This window comes from Planococcus citri, chromosome 2 (genome assembly GCF_950023065.1).
Source record: "Planococcus citri chromosome 2, ihPlaCitr1.1, whole genome shotgun sequence".
Classification (NCBI taxonomy): Eukaryota; Metazoa; Arthropoda; class Insecta; order Hemiptera; family Pseudococcidae; genus Planococcus; species Planococcus citri.
In genome coordinates this window covers 47,663,405-47,689,171 of record NC_088678.1, presented here as the reverse complement: position 1 = coordinate 47,689,171, position 25,767 = coordinate 47,663,405, and the positions used below count along the sequence as shown (strand labels likewise).

The 25,767-nt window shown below is 32.3% G+C and overlaps 3 protein-coding genes across 5 annotated transcripts in view; 1 reads left to right on the top strand and 2 right to left on the bottom strand.

Moving 5' to 3' along the window:
* Positions 1-8,672, bottom strand: part of LOC135836181 (connectin-like) — a 289,346-nt gene extending 280,674 nt beyond the window's left edge. Inside the window, exon 1 of the mRNA XM_065350833.1 lies at positions 8,390-8,672. The gene's annotated coding sequence lies outside the window, so the exon portion shown is untranslated. The remainder of the gene's footprint in view (positions 1-8,389) is intronic.
* Positions 8,673-10,258: 1,586 nt separating this feature from the next.
* Positions 10,259-14,330, top strand: LOC135836173 (E3 ubiquitin-protein ligase rnf8-like). 3 transcript variants are annotated; one of them, XM_065350819.1, is made up of 11 exons: positions 10,259-10,912; positions 11,067-11,181; positions 11,249-11,323; positions 11,401-11,466; positions 11,537-11,695; positions 11,781-11,987; positions 12,069-12,152; positions 12,227-12,310; positions 12,379-12,475; positions 12,569-12,687; positions 12,765-14,330. In XM_065350819.1, exons 2-11 carry the CDS (start codon positions 11,089-11,091, stop codon positions 13,008-13,010), a joined length of 1,230 nt encoding a protein of 409 aa, XP_065206891.1. In that variant the 5' UTR covers positions 10,259-10,912; positions 11,067-11,088; the 3' UTR covers positions 13,011-14,330. The 3 variants fall into 3 exon arrangements, with proteins under 3 accessions (XP_065206891.1, XP_065206892.1, XP_065206893.1); XM_065350820.1 differs by having other exon boundaries at positions 10,991-11,181; XM_065350821.1 differs by lacking the exon at positions 11,067-11,181 and having other exon boundaries at positions 10,260-10,912.
* Positions 14,273-16,577, bottom strand: Pex12 (peroxin 12). The gene is made up of 7 exons (XM_065350822.1): positions 15,805-16,577; positions 15,619-15,727; positions 15,361-15,551; positions 15,041-15,273; positions 14,796-14,949; positions 14,639-14,727; positions 14,273-14,567 (listed from the first exon to the last, which is right to left on the bottom strand). The coding sequence occupies exons 1-7, from the start codon at positions 15,922-15,924 to the stop codon at positions 14,453-14,455; spliced, it is 1,011 nt and encodes a 336-aa protein (XP_065206894.1). The 5' UTR covers positions 15,925-16,577; the 3' UTR covers positions 14,273-14,452.
* Positions 16,578-25,767: the final 9,190 nt, after the last annotated feature.

Below are 25,767 nucleotides of genomic sequence, written 5' to 3'. Positions count from 1 at the left end.
TTCTTGTACTTTTTGGACATCAGCCAAGACTGCAGTTGAATACGCATGGTACGAGTACCTAACTTGTAGCGTGTTGATCGATTTTAAAACATTTCTTCCCCTAAGCTAAAAATATAATTTAGATTTAAAATCAAAACAGAAGTAACCTGCTGGGTTCAATGAATTAATTCATCGAGCGCTTAATTCTGCGTGAAATTACTACATCCTTTGGTAAAATACAAAGTACAAATAATAACGTTACAGTACCTAATTTTTTATTGTATTGTATTCGAGTAAAAGGAAAAACTTATTTCAACTCATCATTTATTTTTGATTACTTAATCGTAATAACGTACGAATGCATTTTTTTATTTTTATTGTTTCGACTTAGGTACGGTTCGTAGATTCAGGGAAATTGAAGTATACGAGCAGGAAGGAGAAGGAATCATATTCGATGAATAAATATTAGGTATTCTATGTCAATATCTATCTATTAGTAAGTACCATACCTATGCAACCTTTTACTATAGTACGGATAAAGTCTAGGTAGGTATTTGATAATTTAATTTGATGAAAATATGATTGAAAATTCGTTCCATTAAAATGATTTTATATTTATTTCACGTTATAAAACATTGCACGATGCGGTGTGGTGGAATCGAGCAACGTGAAATTTTTATTTGCCTATGACAAGAATTATTACGACTGAGCGATTCACCCTTCTCGATAATAAACTTATGTGGTAACTGACCATACAAGATGTGCACCCTCGGACGAATTATTAGACAAACGTAATATTTTCTTCGTCCATTTACGATTGAGCTAGTAGCACAAAAACGCTGGCTAATATAAAAACCATTAGACGGGTGTTCCTGAGAGTACTGTACGCCGGTCGGGTCGGCCGCAGCTCCCAGCTCGTAAGAAGACGGCGGACGCGACGATATCGAAGGTACGGAAATTGCATTGAATTAGGTCCAGTTTTTATTAGGTACTATGCGATATAAATTTCAGCACGGGGTATAAATATTTTTTTGCACAAGGGTTCGTAACAATCGGATTATATTAATATATCACATTATTATGATTAACCTTCGAAAATCTCTCAATAAAAAATGATTTGAACGAATAGATGCGAGTTTTGTCTACCCCTCAAAGTATTGCTGTAATATTTATGACTGCGATTTTACAAATTCGTTTCAACTTCACGGTCGAGAACTTTCCTTTTCATCCCTTGTACTGTACGCGCGGCGGTGCTCGGTGCTCGTGCACAGTGGCAGACCTGGCGCTGGCGGTGTGCATAGTTGCGGTACACCATGTCTAACAAGAAAAATCACCGGGCGGTCTCGCGCAACCAGCTTCATGTACCAAGTGAGTAAAAACCGCAATGCGTCATTTTTCTTTTATGTAATTTCTACTCCTCCGGTGTACGGTGTACTTACTTTTACTCGTAGCTCTATGCTGTTTCAACGTATGGAAATTCGAGTTTCATTTTCACCCCGCGTCGTCGTCGAAGGGAAAACGCGTCTGAGATGGGTAATTACATGGTGATTGCGTTGAAGAGGTGAAAATGTTAATCATTTAGTACGCTATCGTCGTAAGTATCAATAGTTTTTCTATTATACTGACTCTATTATAGCTAGACTTTAGTTCGTATAGTTTACTAGGTACCTATAGATATGTACATGCAGTATAGGTAAGTATAACGTCGACGCTAAAAGTTCTTCAATTTATTGCTTTAGATTCGCTGAACCCAGACATAGCGAAATAGTTATTTGAAACGATTGTTAAGCTGTTGATATTACGTGGTCCTTCAAAAAAGCTTAACTGACGAGAGAGACTTTAGACTTGTACGAACATAAATGCGGTTTTACGACGTTTGAAATCGACGTTAGTATAGTTTTTTTTTCTCCTTCTTCCTTCAAATACTTACGTGCTGTTTGCTAAATGTTATTAAGCGTTTGATGTTGGAACTTTATTAATTTTAAAAAACTTTATTTTCTCGTTCGTAACAATAATCTAGACTGGCGTTGTTTTAAATTTCATTTTACGACAATTTTCTTCCTAATCCTATAACGTAAGTAGGTAAGACGACGATACAATGATCGTATGATAAGTATATTTGACAAAAGATCACAAGCGTCGTATTCTTCTTCGTCGTAAATCGCACACAAAAGCGAAAATATTCCGCGTATATTTAAGGCATTTGTGTTATAAAGCTTCAATTTCAGAATTGTCCTAGAGCTTTTGATCGACTTGACAATTTAATAACATTTTCTTTTTCATATTTTGGTGCGGTATCAAACGCCTGATAATATTTATAAATAGAGAATTTCTATACACAAATACAAAACACCCGAGTATGTTCTCAAATTTACACGTGGGTAGATGGGCCTCTGTACTGTTTATTGTTATAGGAAAATACCTACTTCCTTGGGACGTACTAAAAGTTATAACGTCTGAAAATTTCGTAGAAAACAACGAACAGATTCCTTTCTATCATCAAAACAATACATCTCAGAAACAACATCATGCATCGATAGGTACCTCTACCTAGTACTTACGCTTAAGACTTAACATTCGGCAAAAAATAATAATATGTTTATTCATCTTTTTGTTACAGCGAGAGTAAGTATCAAAGTATTGATTTCCAATTTCTATTAATGGAACCATTTCAAAATTCGATCGACATCACGTGTAGGTAGGTACCTACTACGTCCCCTTGGCTTTGGTTACTCATATAAAAGATAAGAAAAACACTCCGCAAATGCTGCAAAAATAAAAGCAAAATTATACGTAGAAGACGATACAATAACGATAAATATCCACCTACGATTTAGATAGGTATACGCAGGTTGTAAAACTTTTACAGCCCTGTATAAATTGACCAACTACAAAGAGAAACTCAGTACCTATTTTAAGCCAATAGTTTTGTTTCTAGGTACTACAAATCGAATAAGTGGAAACGTGTTTTTCGTATTGTACAACCTAAAATAATGTAGGTACCGTAATTAAGATAATTCGCTTTTGAAATTTGATTGAATCTCGTAATGGGTGTGGTTTTTTAACCCGCGACCACCGTGCGCAGTCAAGATTTCGAGTAATTTTTCAATTGTTTTCATTACCTCGACGACTGTTTTTCGAGAGGATATTTTCATAATTACCGAAATATCCGTTAATCCGTTCGCGTTTTATTCGGTTACTGCTTTCGAAACCATTTCGGTTGTGCAATGGAGCCCAAAATGGGCATTTTGTATTTGTAAGTAGTTAAGTAGTACGTAGAGCGATTTTTGAATGTTTGTTGGGGGTGTTGGGTTGAGTCGAATGCATGATTTTGAGCGATTCCTTTAATTCACTGGATAGGCAACCAGTTGATCATGATGATGTTTATTTTTTCGCTACAATTTCTGATTTTATAATTTGTGAGCGAGTTCCATCACAAATGCTAACTAGCGACGATTATAAATTATTATAACTTTTTGCAGTTCACCAATTTCTATGTACTTAATCGTTGTTTCCTTTTTAACGCTTAACGAGTTAATATACTTAACTGACACGTGGAAAAGAATTAGATTCAGACGAATAACTCCAGTCGTTATTGGTTAAAGCTGAAGGTTCTAAAGTGGGTTGGTTAGGTACATACGATTAAAAAACTTTTGAATATTTAAAAAAATAATTTTATCAATTTTCTGTGTTTTCTTGGGAAAAGCTTAAGGTTCATTTTTGTCAAATTCAGAAGTTCTCAAAAGAATAATTCTTGCCTTCAAAATAAGATAATTTTGTTATTATCCTCTTGAAATGGTACCTATAGGTACCTATTACCTAAGTAACTGAAGCTGAACAACTAATTTACATTGAATGCTTACCTGATAATGGACATCATAAGATCACCTGAGATAAAAATTCATATTTTTTTCGAAACATGTTCAGAATTTTGAACTCTTGCCGAAGGCAAAGAGGGAGGGAGGTATCAGCCTGAAAATTTAAAAATTTTCTTGCGTTTTGTTGAGGTAGTTTGGCAATGATTTTTGGCTATATGCTCCAAAAAAATTTTAAATACACACTCAGAAACAAATTTTGAACTTCTGAAGCTGATTTTTCATTAATTTTGGAGAATTTCTGAAAATAGCAGAAATGGTTTTTCTTTGTATGTACATACATTGATTTTCTACTTCTACAAAGAAATAAAAATCTGAAAATCGGATTGTTTACGAAAGTCGACCACTTTAAAGCCCGAACTAATTGCGATCATTTTCGAGTCGATCTGGGGCCTCCAACAAAAACTTGACTTTTCCTCGGGGCTTTCAAATCACTTTCTCTTCGCTCAAGTCTGTTTGTATTCCTTCTATTTCAAAATTAAAACTTTAAAAAAAACCATCACATTCTAAAATTTTAGAGACAAAAAAATTGAGTGTTCATCACAAAAAACATCGTTTTTTTACTTCTCGAAATACCTGATAATTTTTGAAAACTTTTGATTTCATTTCGCTCTGCCCTCTTTTGTTTTTTTTTCAAAAATTCATTAGGTACTCAAATTTTTAAAATGTGTAGGTACTTAAATAAAAAAACACATTTCTCACATTAAAAAATACCATTATTTTTTTGCTTCTTAAAACAAGAATTTTGCAAGGCAAGCTTTTTTCCCCTCGCGGATTACTTTTCTTTTTCAAAGTTGAAATTTTTTAAATCCATCATTCGAATTCGAATTTTTTGGATCCAAAAAAAAAACATTGTTTTTTTACCTCTCGAAAAAAACGAATTTTTGAAAGCTTTTGCCCTGGCTTTGAAACTCGCTATTTTATTCCATAAAATTAATATTTTTTTCTCATATCAGTCGGAAAATGTTCGGCCAACCCCTCCCCCTCCCTTCTCCCGGAAAATTTTTAGTTTCGTCTCTGATCCTGTCATAAATTTGGTACATATTATGAATCGGTGGCCGACACTTTATTTTTGCTGCCGATTTCTCTTTTTAGTAGGTACGTTTGACGATTCTGCTGGACGTTCTATGATTGGCTCAAAAGTATAGTAACAATTGATTCAAGGGATCAACTTTGCAGATTTGAAGAATTTTTGAGTAATTTTATAGAAAAAATAGACAATTTTTGATTTTTTCTGAGATTTTTAATTTGTAAAAAAAAACACTACACTTTTAAACTCGTCACTTCAAACTCGTGATTAGCCTCCTTATGGCAGGTTCAAATTTTTAGCTGCCGAAGTTGATCAAGTACAGCGTGTTATTGAGCGATTTGAAATCCCTGGAGAAAAGTCAACTTTTACAAGAGGCTTCAAATCCACTCATGATCTGTGGTGGGGGTGGGGGGGTGGGGGTCTTCACGAACATAAAAACAAATTTTTAGATTTTTTTTACGGAATTTACTTTTTTTATACAAAATTATTACAGGTAGGTAAACCTACAGACCATTTCCATCATTTTCAAAAATTCGTCAAAAATCGGAAAATGAACTTCAGTAGGTAGCTCAAAATTTGATTCTAGACTCGATTAGAGTGGACATTTGCAACGGCATTTTGTAAGAACGTAAATTAATTATTCAACAAAAACATTGTGTTTTTTCATAGGAAATTAAATTCCTAAATTACAAACAATATAATACGCTCAATACCTATAAGTTTGAACTTCACATCGCAAAAATATTCGTCACTAAAAATTACTCTTAAATAATTCAATTCTTCTTCCGCGTAATACCATTTTCATCATTCATTAGTAATGAATTTACTTCCCATTTAAAAAAATTTCCATCCTTTACCACTTTTCATTCAAACCACGACTCAGTTTTTTTTTTATCTCAGCTTTATACATTTCGTTATCACAAATGCCAAACTTATATAGCTTTTCAAGCAAATGAAATATGACTATAGTAAAACAAAAAACTTGGAGTAGAACCAGAACACGTTCAAGAAACCAAAACAGGAATCGCATCATGCTGCGAAAAACGAATTTCTAAACGCCATAAAAGGGTGGCGAACGAAGCAAGAACTCGGAAGACGATTGAATTTTACGTTAAAGTTACATTTAAGGTTTTATGTAATTTTTGATCTACGCGTAGATGCACAAATACGAGTATATAAGTAACATTTGCAACCAAATGCTATAAATGTTCATAAAAATAGATAGGTACATATCTGTCTACGTAGATTGTAAAAGTTCGCTTGTAAAATTAATTAGATCGGTTTCTCTTTGGTAGACGAAACGAATTATAAAATAATTAGGTACTAATTAACAAAATACCAAGAATTATTAATTGTTACAAAATTAAAAACTCAAATGGGTAGGTAGGTACCTATATTTATATTTAAAATGGTCATTTTAGCGTCAAGTTGAAAAATGAAGACCGAAGAAAAGATCGCGTGTACATTTCTAGATACATAAAAGCGTCAAATTATCTGAAACGTGTTTTGAAAAAAATATGCTTCTGTGCAATATGAGTGACGGTTTCACGTAGGTACTTCTTTTTCTCTGAAAGTTTGAACTCTGCATGGACTATCACACCCCTTATACTTATCGGTCATTTGATCGTACCTACATGGTGGAAATGGTGGATTTCAAAACGTATTTTAGAACATCACGCGCGTTTCATGACGGAACATATTGACTTATTATGATAAATAGTAATGGTATATTTACTTTTTAACCATATCAATGAATAAAATGAAGGAATACACGTCAACAAAGATTAGAAAAACACCTCGAGAATAATGTTTTAGACTTTATTTTACCCATTGAACCAAATAATCTGAGTTATTTTTTCACGAAAACATGAAAGAGCAACAGGAATAAGTTTTTTTTTGGTACAGGTAGGTTTCAGTAGACTTATAAATTTTACAGTTACTCGCGTACCTATTAAAAATACTGAAAAAAAGGTGCAAAAAAATACTGTAGAGATGTTTCCGAATAAAAAAGGAAATGTTAGAAACGGAATTATTTAATTTTTTATAATGTAAAAAAATCATTAATTCATGTACAATGACGTTTTGGCCCCTCCTATGTGGATTGCAACATTTATCGCTCCATGTGTATAACTTCCCTTTTACGTGGTATATTTTTTTGCGGCGGGTAAAATTTACAATCGGTGTAGTGGGATGGAAATGATATAAAAAAGCAACTTGGGAAGTAATTAAGGCACGAAAGAGCATTTATAAATTTTGTACTTTCTCGGGTTTTAAAAAAATACTATTTGTAATGAGAACATTATATTACTAGGTTTAGTGTAGTTAAAGTCTTTGTTTATTCAAGTGAACATTTTATACTTGTCCTTTTCCGACTTGAGCTGGACGTGAAATTGTTCAGTTTTCTTTATTAGGGTCGAATTGCGGTTTACAGTTTTTTTTTTCAAAAAAAAAAGAAAAAAGGTTTATATTTCTGTTGTTAGGAAAAGGTACTAATTTTTTCGTTAAACGTTGAAAATCTTTTTATAAAGTAGGATAATTTTTTCCTTAAGCATCCTTTGATTAAATTAAAATCTGTTGTCAATAATTTAAAAAAAAAAATACTTTTATCGCATCGATACATTTAGAAAGAGAATCTCTCAATAGATCGTTCTTTTTCTTTAACACATCAGCTGCGATACATTTTGCTTATTACATTTCAAGTTTGAACTAACGTTTTACTCTGTGTACTCGTAGTTAGTTACCTACAGAAAATAATGATATTTTTCATTAATTCTCTACATTAGGAAAATGTGCTAGGTAAGAAACACATAAAGTCAGACATTAAGAGCGAACGTAAGTTATAAAGAGCATCCCTGCTTTATAAAATCATTAACTCGAAAAGGCTGTCGAGTGCATCAGCTCCCCTTCACCTCTCACTTCATGTTATAATTTAATGACATAAGAAATAGCTCGTGAAATGAAAAATGGAAGACTTTAAATTAAAAAATTCATAATTTAGACAAGTTAATCGAATATACCTCGAGTGATGTTGTAAAGGTCAAGGTTCAAAAAATTGAGAAAAACTAAACACAGTTAGCAGAACTTGAGTTAAGTATGAAAATTTAAAAATTATTTTAAGAACGAGAACGTTGAGAAAAAGTCACTGCCAGTGCCCTCATCATATCAACTACGTCAAAAATGAACATAATTTTATTTAAAATTTTGACGTTTCGCTATTTATTATTATCTGCTTGTCAACAACCTATTTAAGAAAATATGTGGTTCAAAAAATTTAATTATAAATTATTTCAAAATTTTTCAGCAATGAAAGGAACTTTCAGCTCGCTGAATCGAGCATAATTTTTTCATAAGTTAATACGTACTTTTATTTATTTATTATTTTTTTTATTGTAAAATTCAAATAAAAGTTGTTTCTAAAAATTTTCAAGTTGATAAATTCATCGAGCCATCACACCATATTTCTACTCCAAATTTAAGAAATAAAAATTTTTAAAAAAATTCTCACCTTTAAACCGGTTTCAACAATCAATCACCGTAAGTTAGTAAGTATTAAAACACGCAATGGATCATATAAAAAATTGATGCGATACGTAAAAATTCAACAACAAAAATACAGAAATATTTCGCGATATTGAAAGAAAAAAATTTAAAAATCACGTAAAAAATAAACACGTACGTACGACACAAATCTAATTGCACTTCCGAACATTACATTTAGGAACAGCTTACCGGCCGGTAATAATACAATAAAATAACCATATCACTAAAAATCCTAACGAGGAATGAAATAAATAGAAACACAAAGAGATTCTCCAGCAGAGAGCAGCAGTTCTCAGCGGATGTTTCCCGCCAAAAAACTTCGGATTCTGTCGTATCGTAATATCACTCTTCGAGCGTTTCAAGAAGGGTATCATTTTCACTGGCAGGAGGGAGAGGGGAGGGTTAGAAAGCAAATTACTGAAAAGGCGTGCTATGTAATTCAAAATTTTCAAAAAAATATATTGTAATGCATATCAAGTATATGGGCAGGAGCTTATACCGTACCTAATTTTAGTTTTAAAATTTCTATGTTGTGCTGATGGCAGAAAAGATGATAGGTAAATTCTTATTCATCGACAAAAGAACCTACTTCTGAAAAAAATGAAATGAAAGTAAAAAATATCTTGAGAAGAATCTCACTGACTGAGCTGGTAGAAATAATCAATTAACCGACGATGAAAAGAGTGCACAACTTGACACTGTACTTGTAGTTCGAAGCATAGATAAATAATAGTTGGAAGATAAAATTTTCGCAGAAAACTGAAAAGTAAAGTAGGATTCCGAGCATTCGAAATCGCATCACGTAAGAAGACGAATGAGAATTTTGTTCGAGGGATGTTGGTTGTTCATCAGAGCTCAACATTTAAAAAAAAATTAATATTTTCTTCGAATAAAGAATGATGAAGTTTACCTGTTCAATGTTCATGTTTCAAAAATGCAAAATGTGATTGTTTTTTATGATGAAGTTTACCTGTTTATGTTTCAAAAATGCAAAATGTGATTGTTTTTTAAGCAGTTGCTGTCCTAACTAGGTACATACTTAGCCCATCGCTATAATTATGTAGTGGTGAATATTTTCCGAATGAACTAAAAATTGAATTGAAAGTAGGTAAGTTAACTATTTTTCTGATAAATTAAACATTAATTTATTGATTTCATATTGAAGAAAAAAAATTCAAAATAGAAAATCTGTTCAGTACATCTGAAAAATAATGCTTGAAGCTTGAAGCATGAACATTTGTTCAACTAGTACGGGTAGGTAGATTTCGATTCTTCATTAAATCAAATCGTTTATGTAGTCGACTTTGTTAAAAAGAATAAAAAATGAATTCGACAAAATCGTGCAAGTTTTTCTTGCAAAAAATATAGAATAAACATTTTTGAATTTTTTAATAGATAATTATGAGTAAAAAATTGCACCAGAAAAAATTTATATTTGATTAGTTATTTTAATCGATTTCATTCCCTTAAATTTGACAATACTTAAATACCAAAAATAAAACAATTTATCCAATCCAGAGCAAAAAACTCGATGGATCGATATTCGATAGATTGATAGTTTGATACCATAATAAGCAGATTCATTAATCTCTTTCTAAATTCCCACGATTTTTTTTCTTGTAGGAAGTACCACGTAGGTTGATAATTTTTTCAAAATTTCCCATAAAATAAGGGAAAAAGAAGAATACGTTCTTCATTTCCCCTTCAAATTCCAGCATAGATAACTTTTATCACACACGATCGCTTCTCCAGAAAGATTTAGCTAACACACTCTACCGTCTTGTTCGAATATTATAAGGCTTTTGACGTATTGCGGGTTGCATATCGGTTTGCCTGAACTTTATCGGTTTGGTGGGCATTCTTATCAGTGAGTATCAAAATTTCATATTTTGAGCAATTTTCACAAGGTTTTTTTGAAATTTATAGCTTTTATTTAGTTTTTCCATCAATTTTAAACACTGTTGAATCCTGTGATGGAAAAAGATCCGCTCTTTGTCGAGGTTCAAAGACGTTTTGTCAACTTCTTTAAAACTCGACGAAGAGAGGATCTTTTTCCATTACAGGGTTTAACAGTGTTTAAAATTGAAGAAAAAACTAAATAAAAGCTATACATTTCAAAAACACCTTATGAAAATTGCTCAAAATATGACATTTTGATACTCACTGATAAGAATGCCCACCAAACCGATAAAGTTCAGGCAAACCGATATGCAACCCGCAATACGTCAAAAGCCTTATTGTGTTTCATAATTTTGACGTTTTGACGCTTTTCGCTTTGTAGCATTTTTTATCAGTTGTGACATCATTCCCTTGGTTTTTCGATCAAAACAATCATTTTTTATAAAATAATTTAATTAAAAATGCAGAGTATCAATGTGATAGGGTCCATATTCAATGTCTTTTACAACGATGTTACGATGTAAATCTAATCCGACCATCAAGTATTGAAATACTTATACTTAATCTACATTGATTTGGGTATCCTGTAGTAAGTATGCTTGTGTTATTGCGAATCTTCTTCCTTCGTTGAATGGCAATTCGCATGTATTTGTTGAAATTCTTGCAGAAACTTTCTGAATGTTGGACTAAATACTTGTGCATTATGTGTGTAAATCATTAATCGATTCTATTTTGCATGACAGGTGTCCATAATTTCTGGATATTATGGACTCTGTAAGAAGTGAATTTGATACCAATGACGAGGCGACTCTAAATGTGGAATCGACAACAAATTCACTGAACGTTGAATCGCATATTGTAATGATATTTGTATTTGTTAAGAGTTAGTCTTGTATTGCTTTCTAACACGAAGGGTTTGTTGTAGGAACTGAAAACATTATCTCAGTTACGTACACAATATCGGAAGTTGCTACGCGTACATCCGTATGCTGTCGATGTTGTAAGTACAAAACATGTTGTATTAGTGTTAGTCTTCGTATTGATGATGATTTCATTAATCTGTGATGTACTTTATAGAAAATGGTAAAAGAATTACTTTCTGAAGTCAGTGAAAAAGATAAAAAGAACCTAGAGCTAATACAGGTAACCGAAAGTTCTTATCATTTACACTAATTGTTAACCCTTTTAATACCGCTGTTGTTTTTCTGATTAGGAAACCACCTCGCTTCGTAACACAATCAAATCGTACGAAGAGCAGATAAATTGGCAAGAAGATCATATTAAAATGCTAGAAGATCAAATTAAGCAGAAAGATGATCGAATCACTGCGTTGGAGAAACAACTTACTGATGCGAAAGCTGACGGAGAAAAGGTACCTATATGACTAACGGCCGTGACTGATTTTCAAAATACTACTTATTAATTATTGCATTACGTTTTGTATTTAATTCACGCAGAAATTGGAAGAATTGAAGGAAACAATAAAGACTCTGCAAGATCAGATCAAAACACAAGATGAACGTATAGCAAGTCTAACAAATGATGCACCTAAAGAGGCAGCTGCGGATACAAGTACAAACTCTGATAGTAGTCAAGGGGAAATCATCAAGTCACAAGAAGATAAAATTCTGCTGTTACAAGCTGAATTAACTGATTTGAATTATGTTAGTACATATGACGTGTAATTGATATTCTCTTCGTATCATCTTCTTTCGGTTTTAAACGAGTAGGAATTATTTTTTCAGAGGGTGAAAAAACAAGACATGCAAATTCAGTTTCTCGAGGTAGATTTGAAGTATAAAGATACCGCAGAATCAATGTATTCTGAGGTTAGTTTTAATGGTTCGACTGTTTAATAATGGGATTTGACTCGAACTTGTCTAATAATCTATTGCTTGTTTAGAATCGTCAAAGACAGGAAATTAAAATTCAGTTTCTAGAAATCGAGCTGAATTATAGGAAGAATAATGAAGACGAATTGAAACAAGTGAGATATATAGGTTTTTCAGTTTCCTCCATCGTATACTTGTATTATTAATAAATATACCTGCGCAGGATAAAAAGAGACTTGAAAGTAAAATCTACGAATTGACGAAAACAGCCGAAACATTGAAGTGTGAAAATTTAAGCCTAAATAATATTTTGAATCGAGGTAAAACTTCATATTTTATCTACTTACTCCCCCTTTGTTCATAAATTATAAATACAATATCATTCTATATATCTATTTAAATGAATATTCTAGATGGATGTTCATCGAGCGAAGATTTCTGCTGCGAAACTGTCAAACAAGTTAAACTAAGTTTCATTGATTTGATAGAAACTGAATTTGAATGCATTATTTGTAATGGAATGTTTATTGAGGTAAGTTACTGTTAGGTACTCGAATGCGAATGATTTAATTCCTCGAATAGTTTCTAATAATGTACTGATCATTCTAGGCAACTCTTACCGCGTGCAATCATATGTTTTGTAATCATTGCCTACAACAATGGAGGAAAAAGAGTCCGAATTGTCCTATTTGTAGAAGCCTCATAAAATTCGAAATTAAAACCACGATAATTGACAATTATATAATAAATACAGCGAAACTTATTTCAGAAAAAATGTACAGTGATCGTAAAAAAGCTCTGGAAGAACGCATCCAAGCAAAAAATATCGCCAAGTATAAACGATTGTGTGTTTGAGTGTCGTTGAATATAATCGCTGTATTTTTTTTATAAAATAATTCTTCTTGCTACTTTGACTTTTGATAATAATTTTTAAGTGTATTATGAAAACCTTCGTGGAAAGATCCTGTTACCTGCATTTCTACCTATTTTCTTTCCTCATCTTCAAGCGTCTCACGCGACGACTCCTTTTCGATGTATTTAATATATAAAAATTGGTACGCTTAACCATTTACCTACCATTTCTCCTCAAACGCTGGCGTTACTTGGAAATCGAAAGATGCAGTTGGTACGTTCTTTTCACGAGATTTTCATTTATTTTATTTCTTATTTTTTATAAGAGAAGTTTTATCATGCTTTCTGTCCAACGACTATTTTGTTACTCATCAACATGACGATACCGTGTTGATTTGATATACCGCATTGCTCACTTAATTGAAATCAGAATTTCAAGATTGATACGTATGTTTCTTAAGTACCTATTATTTGATGTTAACCGGGATTAACTTTTATCAATGTTATGTTTATTTTGACGGTTTGATACCGACTGTAATCAGACGAAATTTTATGAAATTAGGACGACATCATTGAGTATCTAGTAACATGTTTCTCTAGATGTATTGTATATTTGAATTCAAAGAATTATTTCACTACCACTTGTCCATACAATTCAGATGTATGTATGGTGATTGATGATTGAAATCTCAGCGTAATACACGCGTATTCTTCAATTTTGTGTTATTTGTTTCATTATTAGCCCTTTTCATTTTTGATTACACCAAGAAAACATGCCCCAAGTTGATATTCTAATACGCCTAAAAAGCAAAACTTTTTTTTTTGTTCTTTTTTGCCATTAATTTTTTACATGAGATGAGATGAAATGGTATCATGTATTATGTGCAATTTTTACGTTTTTTTGCAGTTATATTGTATTATAAGCTTGTTATTTATAGGGTTAGGGCAACTCTTGTGTTTTGTGAGTTAGACTTCTTGATTCCTTCGTTCAAAGAGTCTATAACTCAAAAACACATCTAAAATCAAAGTGAAGAGCTCGAAGAAGAGTTTTTAAAATCGGACTCCAGCGACTTCTTACTAATTTCCCAAAGTTAACAGTTCTCATTATTTTGGAAGTCGTAAGAGAATTTTTTGAAAAAAGAGTCCAACTCGAGAGTCGCAAATTTGTGACTCTAGTAATTTCTTTACATGATGCAGAGTCGCCCTACCTCTTTTACTTCTGAAATCCATTAGATTTTTTCAAAGCATTTTGTAAAACATACGGATTTATTGTATAGCAACGTGTATTTCATTAAAATTATAGAATTAATGTGTTTCTCAGTCTTTAGTGTTTTTTTTTTTCACCTAAGATACAGTCGTCCATTTAAAATCAACGATTGGTAATTGTGATTTTATCATCTTGATCACAGCTCGAGTGAAACACTTGCTAAATTCGATCTCAACGCTCATGGATCTGCGTACAAGCGAACTAAATCATCTGCAGTTGCAGCCAGTTGAGTGACGGGACATTTTTTGTTTTCAATGATGTGCTTTCGGATGCACTTGAAACAGAACACGTATCTGAAATATAATAAATTCATTAGGTCAAGTCGTCAAGTGGTCATAATCAACTTAAATTAAAGAAGATTTACCCAGAGACAGTCAATGCTGTGGGAATCTTGAAAGAGTTTTTACAAATCGGACAAATGTTATCGAGCTTGACTTTATTGAGCTGCTCAACCTGTAAAAATAATGCTCAGGTAAAAATATTCAAAATACGTACAATATTATAAAAAAATTCGTAATTACTTCATTGTGAGGTGCAGGTGGTATTGGATACGCAGTAAATTTGGAATGAAGCTGTTCGGAATGCCACCAACTTAGAAACTGAATGAAAAACGCAGTTATTTCCAAACTTCTACCGAAGAAGCCTTTCAAAACATTGAGTAAGTCGATTGAAGATCTGCAATAAAATTTAATTTACAGTGATAACTTGAAAATCACGATTTCTATTATAACAAGTACGCATAAATGACAAGAGAAGAAATAATTACCTCCAGTTACCCGAAATAATATCTTTCAAAGTATTTCTCCAACATTTAATTGTTTGTGGTTTTTCATGGTAATATACCAACGTAACACCGGCAAGCCGCAACAATACCGAATGAGTTTCACTTTTACCAATCATGTATCTTAAATAATAAAAAATATAAAATGATTCGATGATTATATGAGATGATTTGTACAGCTGCACGATAAATCGATGGTAATCTTTTGGAATTTTCTTCTGCAACATGAAAACAATATTATTTTAAAAATATTTCTGTTTTTAATATTTTTTATTCTACTTGTAGAAGACAGAAAACAGACTTACAAGTAGATGATTTTCTTCTCCATTTTCAGCATTTTTAGCTGCTTCTTGTAGCTTATTTCTAATATAAGGGAAAAACACGGAGAACATTAATGATAGAAATTTATGCTTCATGGTTAAATCAGTGACATTTGGAGTGTTCGTTCGAATGAGAATTCTCTTCAAACTATAAAACCGTTCGGAAAATGTAGCATCTGCACAAAACATTGGTCTGAGAAAAAAAGAATTAAGATAATAAATTCGAGTGTAAGAAATTCGTACCATAATTTTTAAGGTAGTGGAATTGTAATAGAAAATTGAAGCCGAAATAGAGTTCTTCAAACCATTCAACCAAGTATCCATAACGAGTTGGATTTTTGGAAGTCAATTGCTGAAAATTACACAAATATATTATAATTCTTTGTCTCGTGAATTTGAAGTATCCAAAGGAGGAATGTTCAAGCTTACATTAGCTATATGTTGAAACGCCGAATAAAACGTATTCGCCAAAGTATCTTGGGCAATCAATTCAAAAATTGAAGGTTTCTTCACAAACGTTGCTGATAAATGTGCACCTCTTTCAGCCATTATTGAGATGAGAATTTTTAGAAATTGACAATCATAAAACAACAATTCATTTCAAACAAAAATTGAAAAATTGATTAAATTATACGCGTTTAAGCAAATTACAGAAGAAATATAAGAAGAAAATTAAAATATTTCCATTATTGAGGCTGCAACCCCTGGTGCAGCGCTAGTGTCGATATTAGTGATAACAGTTGAAATAGGGGTCTGATGTATTGGATTATATATAGCAAAATTTTGAATTATTGCATTATTTTATAACTGAAAGAAGTAAAGACTTATTTAAATGTAAGCATCTTTAGTAGAATTTCACGCCCTTTCATAAAATGTCAACAGAAAAATTCTACGTGCAATATTTTCAGAGATATTGAATTTCAAAGAATGTTGAAATTCTATTTCTTCGTCATCTTTTCTATATTTTAGTAATAATATTTTAAAATAGTTGATACCCAACCTGTGAAAATGAGTTTTATATTTCAGTGTGAAACAGGAGTACATAATTTTGAATAGATATTTGATATTTGTTGTTTTGTAAGAGAGATAACAGCTCTAAAAGCATTCACTATCACTTTCACTTCACTAACATCAATTTCTTTCATCATTAAAGATTTTGTAAAGTTTAAACTGAAATTTAACTAACAATCAAATTAAAAATCATGAAAATACACGAATAATACGAATATAGAAATAAAAAAGCGCTAAATCAATTAAACTGAACTGAATCACAAACTTTGAAATTCAATATCTCCGAAATTATTTCACGTGGAATTTTTCTGTTGACATTTTATGAAAGAGCGTGAAATTCTACTAAAGGTACTTACATTTAAAAAAGTCTTTACTTCTTTCAGTTATAAAAAAATGCAATAATTCGGCATTCTCCCATATAACCCAATGCATTAGACCCCTATTTCAGTTGTTATCACTCTTATCAGTATTTTTAGTTCCAAAAGTTGCAACCTCAATGTTGTGAAAGTAGAAGAATGTAGGCTGGTGGAGTGGTGGGCGAACGTATATAGAAACTGGATACGGCAGTATCGTTCTTTCTTATTCGCGTTATTTTACTCGTTCAACGTTAGATATCAGGGATACCCATGGTGAAACGGCCAATTTTACTCATTCCACGCATTGTGCATTTGTTATAGGAGTTGCCTATGTGCTTTATGTAGGCATGATGAAACGTACCTACAATTTACTTATCCAATTCGTTTTTTTCCTTTTATTTACCTTGCTTTATTTTTTTTTACTGAGTCTCTCAAAAAACATGGGAATGGTATTTTATCCTACTACATACTAAAATAAAGCGATTTTCGACGATTTTTAAAATAATTTGTAAATCTAAATTTGTTGATAAGTTATTTATTTATTTAAACAATATTTTTCAGTTTTTCACTGCATTATAATTTATAATGGGTAATTTAGAAAATGTATCCCATTTTTTGGAATTATTCCAGCAACAGTAAGAAATTATTTCATATTTGGAGCAAAATTGTGGATACATACATTGAATTTTTACACTCAATAGCGGTTAAACAATTTAAATCACCTTCACATCCTTGAAAATCATATTCTTTTATCGCCCAAAATTAAGGGGTTCCTTGGAAAAGCGGCCTTAGTCATTTTTTTTTGTTTTTCCGATTTTTACATAGTACTTAGTGTTCTTACTTCTTCCATAAAGAAATAGAAAAAAACGAAAAAACGAATTGGAAAATGTTTACTTGTACTTACAGGGAATCTACCACATGATAATCTGCGATTGGAATGAAACTTGGACTGGTGGAAAGAGGACCTCAAAAAACCCCCATCCTCCAGTTTTCAGCTGATGAAGTTGATTTTTCGATTTTTGGCAAGCATTTGTAGTTTTGTGACCACAGACCACAGGTAAAGCTGTTCAATTCAAAAAACGGGGAAAAATTACAAATATTCATCTCTTTATCGTATCAAATTCCAGAGCTCAAATTTTGGCCAAAGGCAGTCTTCGTATATGATCGACCTATACCATCATTGACCAGATCAAGCCGTTCGGCCAGAAAACAGGATTTTTCACTATTTTTTCTCATATTCTGTGAATACGAAAAAGTCCGTTTCTCCTCATTATATGAACTTCAGCAGCTGAAATTTTGGCCGAAGGGTCTATGCTTGATATCTAATCGACTGGACTCTACCGCCGGCCGGATCTGGAATTATCATCTGAAATCGATTTTTTTCACAAGCAATAAAAAAAAAACTGTTTTTTTTGAACGGACAGCCAGATTTGGACGATGATGTTATTATGCCAAAATCTGAGCTCCATTAGATGAGCTGATTTATATTTTACTGGTTTTTCAAGTTTTCCAAAAGCTTGAATTAGCAACCAGATGGACAAAAAATTCGATTTCTCATGATTATTCCAGATACGGCCGATGGTAGTAATTAATCAATTAGGTATCAAGCACAGACCCTTCGACAAAAATTTCAGCTGCTGAAGTTCATATAATGAGGCAAAACGTACTTCTTCGTACTTATTCACAGAAAATATGAGAAAAAATAGTGAAAAATCCTTTTTTCTGGTCGAATTGCTTGATCCGGTCAATGATGGTAGGGTCGATCATATATGAAGACCGCCTTTGGCCAAAATTTGAGCTCTGGAATTTGATACGATAAAGAGATGAATAATTATTTGTAATTTTTCCCCGTTTTCTGAATTGAACAGCTTTACCCAGAGGTGTAACGATTATAATCGATGCTGCATCGATCATTTCGTCCCAAAATAATCGGACTAATCGGAGGATAATCGATTAATCGGCGATTATTCGGCCGAAAAAATTTGCTGTTCCATGATTGGTTGGAATTGAGTGACGTCAGTCATCGCCATAAATGTTTTCTGAACCATTATCTGAACAATTTTCATTTTCATTTTTTTACTCAAAAAGTAATTGTAATGAAAGGATTAAAGAGAAAATGGAAATATGAAACATCAAATAACAAATTAAAACCAAAAGGAAGACATAAAATCAAGATTTGGATTAATTTAAAAAAATTACCCAAAGGTCCGATTAATCGGCGATTAATCGATTACGGCCGATTATAAATAATCGGCGATTATTAATCGGAGATAATCGATTATAATCGTAATCGTTACACCTCTGGCTTTACCTGTGGTCACAAAACTACAAATGCTTGCCAAAAATCGAAAAATCAACTTCATCAGCTGAAAATTGGGGGATGGGGGTTTCTCGAGGTCCTCTTTCCACCACTTCAAGCAGTTCAAGTTTGATTTAATTCGGAGATTATCATGTGGGGTGATGGTTCCGGTTCCCTTGTTAAAAAAAAATTCAAGTCTCTTTGAACACTTGTAAAAATCAGTTTAAAAAATGACGTATGTTCAGGATTACTAAAATGATCCCAACCGTCGGCATAAAAACATACGTGCCTAATATTGTGCATGAACACACAAATGATCGTAGTTTACACTGTCAATTCTTGGTAAAAAAAAAGAGAAAGAAACCTTAACTTTATAGCTCGTAAATCTTGTAGGTTTAAAGTGTCAATTCTATAGTAGACGAGTAAAAAAAATACCCCTGTCTAAATTCCCTTGCCCAGCTGATTGAGTGTCCTTGAAGGCAGTTAGCGGCTACACATTTAGAACGGATATTGGTGATGACTGCATGATGAAGAAAACATTCTCCTAATACTTGTAAGTCGTAACAATGCGCTGTTTGGCGCTAAATGAATAAGGGAATCGTGAGATGTAGCCTACTGAAATGTTTATTGTAGGTATGCGCATGAAACACTGCAAAAAATCCAAGAGTAATTTTAAATTTTACTGGAAGTACCTTTTCAAAGTAAATAATTATTTTATAACATTGTTAAACCCCACCTATCAACTTCAAATAAACAGAGTGGGTAGGTATGTAGGTAGGTACTGTATGCTTGAAATGAAGAAAGAAATAACTCTGAAAAAATCAAAATTCATCAATTTAGAGGAAACACCTCTTCACGAAAAATGTGATTCTTGGGTTTATATTTATTTTGAACTGAAAATATCAGAACAATTTGAAATTTCGTACATGGATGTCTGATCACCCCAAAAATGAATAGATTTTGAATTTTCATTTTTGCCTTATTTCAAGAAAACGACTGATTTATTCGATAAAATGATAATGACAAAAGTTGTCTGAAATGCCAAGTACTATAGCAGAATATAAGGATTTCAAATTATAATTACGTACTTTCGTCTACCTACTTTCTACCTGCTTGGGTAGGTAAATAAAAGTAGGAAATTAACTTTCAAAACCGCTGTATTCCGCTAGTACTCGGTATTTTGGACAACTTTTGTCATTATCATTTTTCCGATTGAACAAGTCCTCTGCTTAAAATAGAGCAAATAAGAATTTCGAAAAAATCAAAATTCATTTATTTTGGGTCAAGATACTCCGAGATGATCAGTAAAAGATGGGTTCCACCTTCATTTAAGGTCGCTAAACTCAAATTTCGATGCTATTGCATCCCAAAAATCAATCCCGCATCCCAATCATAAAATTAACCCCCAAATTCAGTAAATTCACCCTTCTCCCACTAAAACAAACTTTTTGAAAAAAAACTGTTCACAGGCGCATCAATAATCTTTCAGTGGGTTCACATACAAAATTCCAGCGTACTCTGATGATTTGAGCCCAAAATACAGCCAAAAAACACATTTTTTGTCAGTTTTTCATCGAAACGAGAAATATGGAGGTACAGTGTATGAACTGTAGTAGGCTTTATTTTACTATCTGAAATCTGCGTTGGAACTTAAAAAAAATCAATTTCTTGGGTTGTAATGAAAAATGAAGCTGTAATTTGGCAGACGAATTCATCACTACACTATCATTGAGCATTTTGAAGCATTTTTTCAAAAAAATATTTTTCTGTTGAGAGGGGTGGATTTTGGAGTCAACATTATAATATAGGGATTCATGGTGTTTATAATTGAAGGGCTAATTGTGAAAGTCGCCTTAGTCAGCAGTGATTTTTGTACATAATCAATGAAAACATTGTTGTCCTGCTTCAGTGATAATGTAAAAACTTCATGGTCAAGTGTTAAAAAAACATCTTCAACTATCCCAGAATGCATTACAATACTCATTTTTCCCTTTAAAATTGATGAAATATGAAAAAAAAATGTTTAAAGTTGTGTGTACAAAAAAATGACTAAGGCGACTTTCACAATTAGCCCTTCAATTGGTAATTGAAGTGAAATTGACCCCAAATTCGAGTTCATTGTGAAATTTAGCCCAAAATCGATGAATTTTCATTTTTTTAGAATTCGTTTAGAGCTTTCGCCCTCTCGTGAGCCTGTTCTCTTTTTTTAAATCAAAATAATATTAACATCCTGAAAAAAATATTTCCAAACTTAAAATTTTAAAAGCTTAAAAATAGTTTTCACCCTCGCAAATGGCTGTTGTACCTACAAAGCTTCAGATAACTCGAAGTCTCGTAGTCTTCCCCATTACCTATTCAAAAAAACAAAAAAATAAAAAAAGTTCCCGGATGCTTGGACACAGGCGCAGCAGTTCGAGTAGGTAGCAGCCATAAAAACCAAAAAAGCGATTACGTGAAACTTTTTTGAAAACCTCAAGCGAGATATTCGCAATCCGAATTCTGTATTCAAAACTACATAATAATATGATTTAAATATTCGAATATGTACTTTCAAATAGGTATGTTATTTTTTCTAAAAAATTAATTGTTGAGAATTCAGTAAAATCATTGCTAGTAAGTATCCGAAAATTTTTTGATGTGATAAACTGACAAGGGAACCTCTTGAGGTGTCACCATCCGATTCGAACAGGATCGCGATTTTTGGAAAGAGCATGGTCTAAACCCCCCAGAACCAAATTTTCAGCTGCCCAGCTTGATTTTTCGATTTTTGGCGAAAGTTTGAAAATTGAAAATTAGGTAACTGTTTCTGGTGATTCATGTTTTTTTTTTTTTTAAGTTCGCACTATGATCAGTAAAAATGATCAAAATACGAGTAAGTCCTAAAACTGATATTGTGATATTTATTCCCCAAATCCAAATTTCACCATTTCCAGCTATTCTGGAGCCTTCAGCGCGATTTTTCAATTTCTCCAGAATTTTGAATAAGCTTCAGAAGGCGTGAATATGAAGTTGGGCAGCTAAAAATCGAATTGCGTGTTATACTCGACCTGTTAAATAAGTTTATCCACATTTGAGCCGATTTTGGGAGGGACATCTCAAGAGTGGTTTTTTGACCAGGCTTTTTTCATAATAAAAATATCTAAAAAATTAAGTTTCCCGTTTGCGAGGAAATTTTGGAAATTGGCACTAATCGTTTTTATCGAGTTCAGAATCAGCCCCCCCTGTTCAAATTTTGCCGTTTCGAGCTCTTTTCGGAGCGTCCAGTGTGATTTTCTGACTTTGTCCTGCTTTGAATATGATGGTATGGTCATTGTCATATGACATAATTAAAACAGGACAAATTCGGAAAATCACCCTGTTTCCAAAAACGATTCGAAACAGTGAAATTCGAACTGAGGGGGGGGGGAGGGTGGTTCTGAACTCTATACAGCGGTTCGTGCCAGCTCTCAAAATGTCCTCGCAAACAGGAAACTTTTGATTTTTTGGAAGTTTTATTATGAAAAAAGCTGATAAAAAAATTGCTCTTTAGATGTCACATCCAAAATCAGCTCAAATGTGAATAAATTCGTTAAACAGTTCGAGTAAAACACACAACTCGATTTTTAGCTGCCCAATCTTCATATTCACGCCTTCTGAAGCATTCAAAATTCTGGAGAAATTGAAAAATCGCGCTGGGGGCTCCAGAATGGCTGGAAATGGCAGAATTCGCTCTCGTGGGGAGTTCTAAAAGGCTGGTCAAAAATCCACTCTTGACTCTTGAAGTGTCTCTTCCAAAATCGGTTCATTTACTGATCAAGTACGTACTTTTTTTCAAAAAAGCACAAATCACCCTTAACGTCAATTTTGAATTTTCAAACGTTCGCCAAAAATCTAAAAAGAGATGACTTGTCACTTTTGAGCTGATTTAAATTGACGAATTTTGATTTTTAGAGAATTTTTATTTATTTATTTGTTTTTTTCCAAGCATAGGGCTCGTGTAATCAAAAAATGATAATGACAAAAGTTGTTTATTAGAATGCGGAGTACTACTGGAATGCAAAAGTTTTGAATGCTAATTTTTTACTTTCATTTACCTACTCAAGTTGAAAGGAAGTAGGTAGGCGAAAGTAGGTAGTTAGCATTTGAAACCCCTGTATTCTACTAGTACTTGACATGTTGAACATTGAACAACCTTTGTCATTATCATTTTTTCGATTAGATGTGCCCTGTTTTCAACTTTAAGTCTTGAATATAAAGCATAGGCCTAAAGGAACTTTGAAGAAATCAAAATTTGCCAATCTATAATGAGAAAATTCCACAAAACAGTTGAAAGAACAAAAGTCAATTTCTTGGGCTGGCCGTAATGATCTTGATTATTTTTTTTGAAAAAATGGCTATTGTACATACTTAGGTAGGTACCTACAAAGCTCCGGATATTTCAAAGTCTCGTAGTTTTCCTCATTATCTATTCAAAAAAAAAAAACAACAACAACAAGAAAAAACGAGTTCTTGGATGTTTGGACACAGACACAGCAGCTCAAGTAGCAGTCAGGGATGCGAACCGAAAAAAAAAATTCGGTTAAAGGTTAATAGGTTCCTGAAGGTCCCTGAGAAAAAGGTTTTGGTTAACAGTTACAGGTTAATTACCCAAAATTAAAAATTTGGGTTCTTGGTCATGGGTTCGAAAAAAATTACCGTAATTTTTTTCAGGTCAAGGGTTAAGGTTAGTGTAATTTTTTTTTTGAATTTTTTCAAAACTAAATTGTCCAAATGCGTGTACATAATGTATACCTAACCTACCTACACTTCTTGGTACATATTATTTATTCAACTGTGTATAACAATAACGAACCTGAAAATGCACCATTTTAAACCCATTTCTGTGAAATTTCAAAAAATATTGCCCATTTTTTCAAAAATAAAATACCTAATCAGTCGTAGCCTTCAAAGACTCTTTAAATCCAGACAAAGTTCAGAATACGAATAAAAATGAAAAATTCATCAATTTTTTTCAAGTTTAGCGCAAAAAATACTAAAAAATTGCGATTTTATAAAAAAAAATATTTTAAATCAAATTTAAATTACATATATCTATTAATTATAACATTTATAACTAGCCGAAAATTTTCAAATCCCTGAGTAGCAGCTATAAAATCAAAAAAGGGGTGAAGTACGAGAGGTAGGCTTGGATTGGAACAAAAAATGAAAACTTTTTTCGAAAACATCAAGTGTGATATGTATTTGCAATTCGAATTCTGTTTTCAAAAATATGTAATATCTATGATTTAAATATTCGAATACTTCAGTTTCAAACATGCGACTGTTTTTTTAAAAATTTGTTGAGATTGAGAATTAAGTAAAGTTATTGCTAATAAGTATGTAGGTATAGGTAGGTTCTAGGTATGTATCTGAAAATTTTTCTGTGTGATAAACTGAGGATAATAAATTTGGTACATTTTTCAAAATGCAAAATTAACTGACTCATACTCGTAGAATGCCTCGCATCTCATCAAAATAAATAAATGTAATTTACTTTATAACTTTTTTGTTTCCAATTTAGAATTTAAAAAACATTAAACAACATAATTATTAATTCCCTTCAAAAACATCCAATAAGCAACTTGAATAACAAAGGTTCACTTCCGGAATATGTGTCCCACTCCCATTATTAATTAATTATGTGTTCTTTTTTTTTAAATTTAAAAAGTTTGAAAGTAATTCCAGTTCTCAACTAACGTAGGTTGGTAACATTACATTCAACTGACCGTTCATGCGGTTCAGTACTATGCACGTCCACCGGTCTATTATGATTCTCGTTTCTCCGCGCGCAGCGTTGCCACGAGTTACACCATCCAGTTTGTTGGGGGTCTTTCGTCCTCATTCCCATCACGGTTTGTTTTTAATATAGACAGTGTAGAGTTAAATTTTTATCAAAAATTCGCAATTGAGGTTGCAACTTTTGGAACTAAAAATACTGATAAGAGTGATAACAACTGAAATAGGGGTCTAATGCATTGGGTTATATGGGAGAATGCCGAATTATTGCATTTTTTTATAACTGAAAGAAGTAAAGACTTTTTTAAATGTAAGTACCTTTAGTAGAATTTCACGCTCTTTCATAAAATGTCAACAGAAAAATTCCACGTGAAATAATTTCGGAGATATTGAATTTCAAAGTTTGTGATTCAGTTCAGTTTAATTGATTTAGCGCTTTTTTATTTCTATATTCGTATTATTCGTGTATTTTCATGATTTTTAATTTGATTGTTAGTTAAATTTCAGTTTAAACTTTACAAAATCTTTAATGATGAAAGAAATTGATGTTAGTGAAGTGAAAGTGATAGTGAATGCTTTTAGAGCTGTTATCTCTCTTACAAAACAACAAATATCAAATATCTATTCAAAATTATGTACTCCTGTTTCACACTGAAATATAAAACTCATTTTCACAGGTTGGGTATCAACTATTTTAAAATATTATTACTAAAATATAGAAAAGATGACGAAGAAATAGAATTTCAACATTCTTTGAAATTCAATATCTCTGAAAATATTGCACGTAGAATTTTTCTGTTGACATTTTATGAAAGGGCGTGAAATTCTACTAAAGATGCTTACATTTAAATAAGTCTTTACTTCTTTCAGTTATAAAATAATGCAATAATTCAAAATTTTGCTATATAATCCAATACATCAGACCCCTATTTCAACTGTTATCACTAATATCGACACTAGCGCTGCACCAGG

Excerpts from the sequence above, each read along its gene's own strand:
- LOC135836173 (XM_065350819.1), top strand. The coding sequence starts at position 11,089 with ATGGACTCTGTAAGAAGTGAATTTGATACCAATGACGAGGCGACTCTA. Across the intron at positions 11,696-11,780 it reads CGAAAGCTGACGGAGAAAAG|AAATTGGAAGAATTGAAGGA; the intron begins GTACCTATATGA and ends TAATTCACGCAG. Across the intron at positions 12,688-12,764 it reads GTAATGGAATGTTTATTGAG|GCAACTCTTACCGCGTGCAA; the intron begins GTAAGTTACTGT and ends TGATCATTCTAG.
- Pex12 (XM_065350822.1), bottom strand. The coding sequence starts at position 15,924 with ATGGCTGAAAGAGGTGCACATTTATCAGCAACGTTTGTGAAGAAACCT. Across the intron at positions 14,728-14,795 it reads CACCTGCACCTCACAATGAA|GTTGAGCAGCTCAATAAAGT; the intron begins GTAATTACGAAT and ends TTATTTTTACAG. Across the intron at positions 14,568-14,638 it reads ACAGCATTGACTGTCTCTGG|ATACGTGTTCTGTTTCAAGT; the intron begins GTAAATCTTCTT and ends ATTATATTTCAG.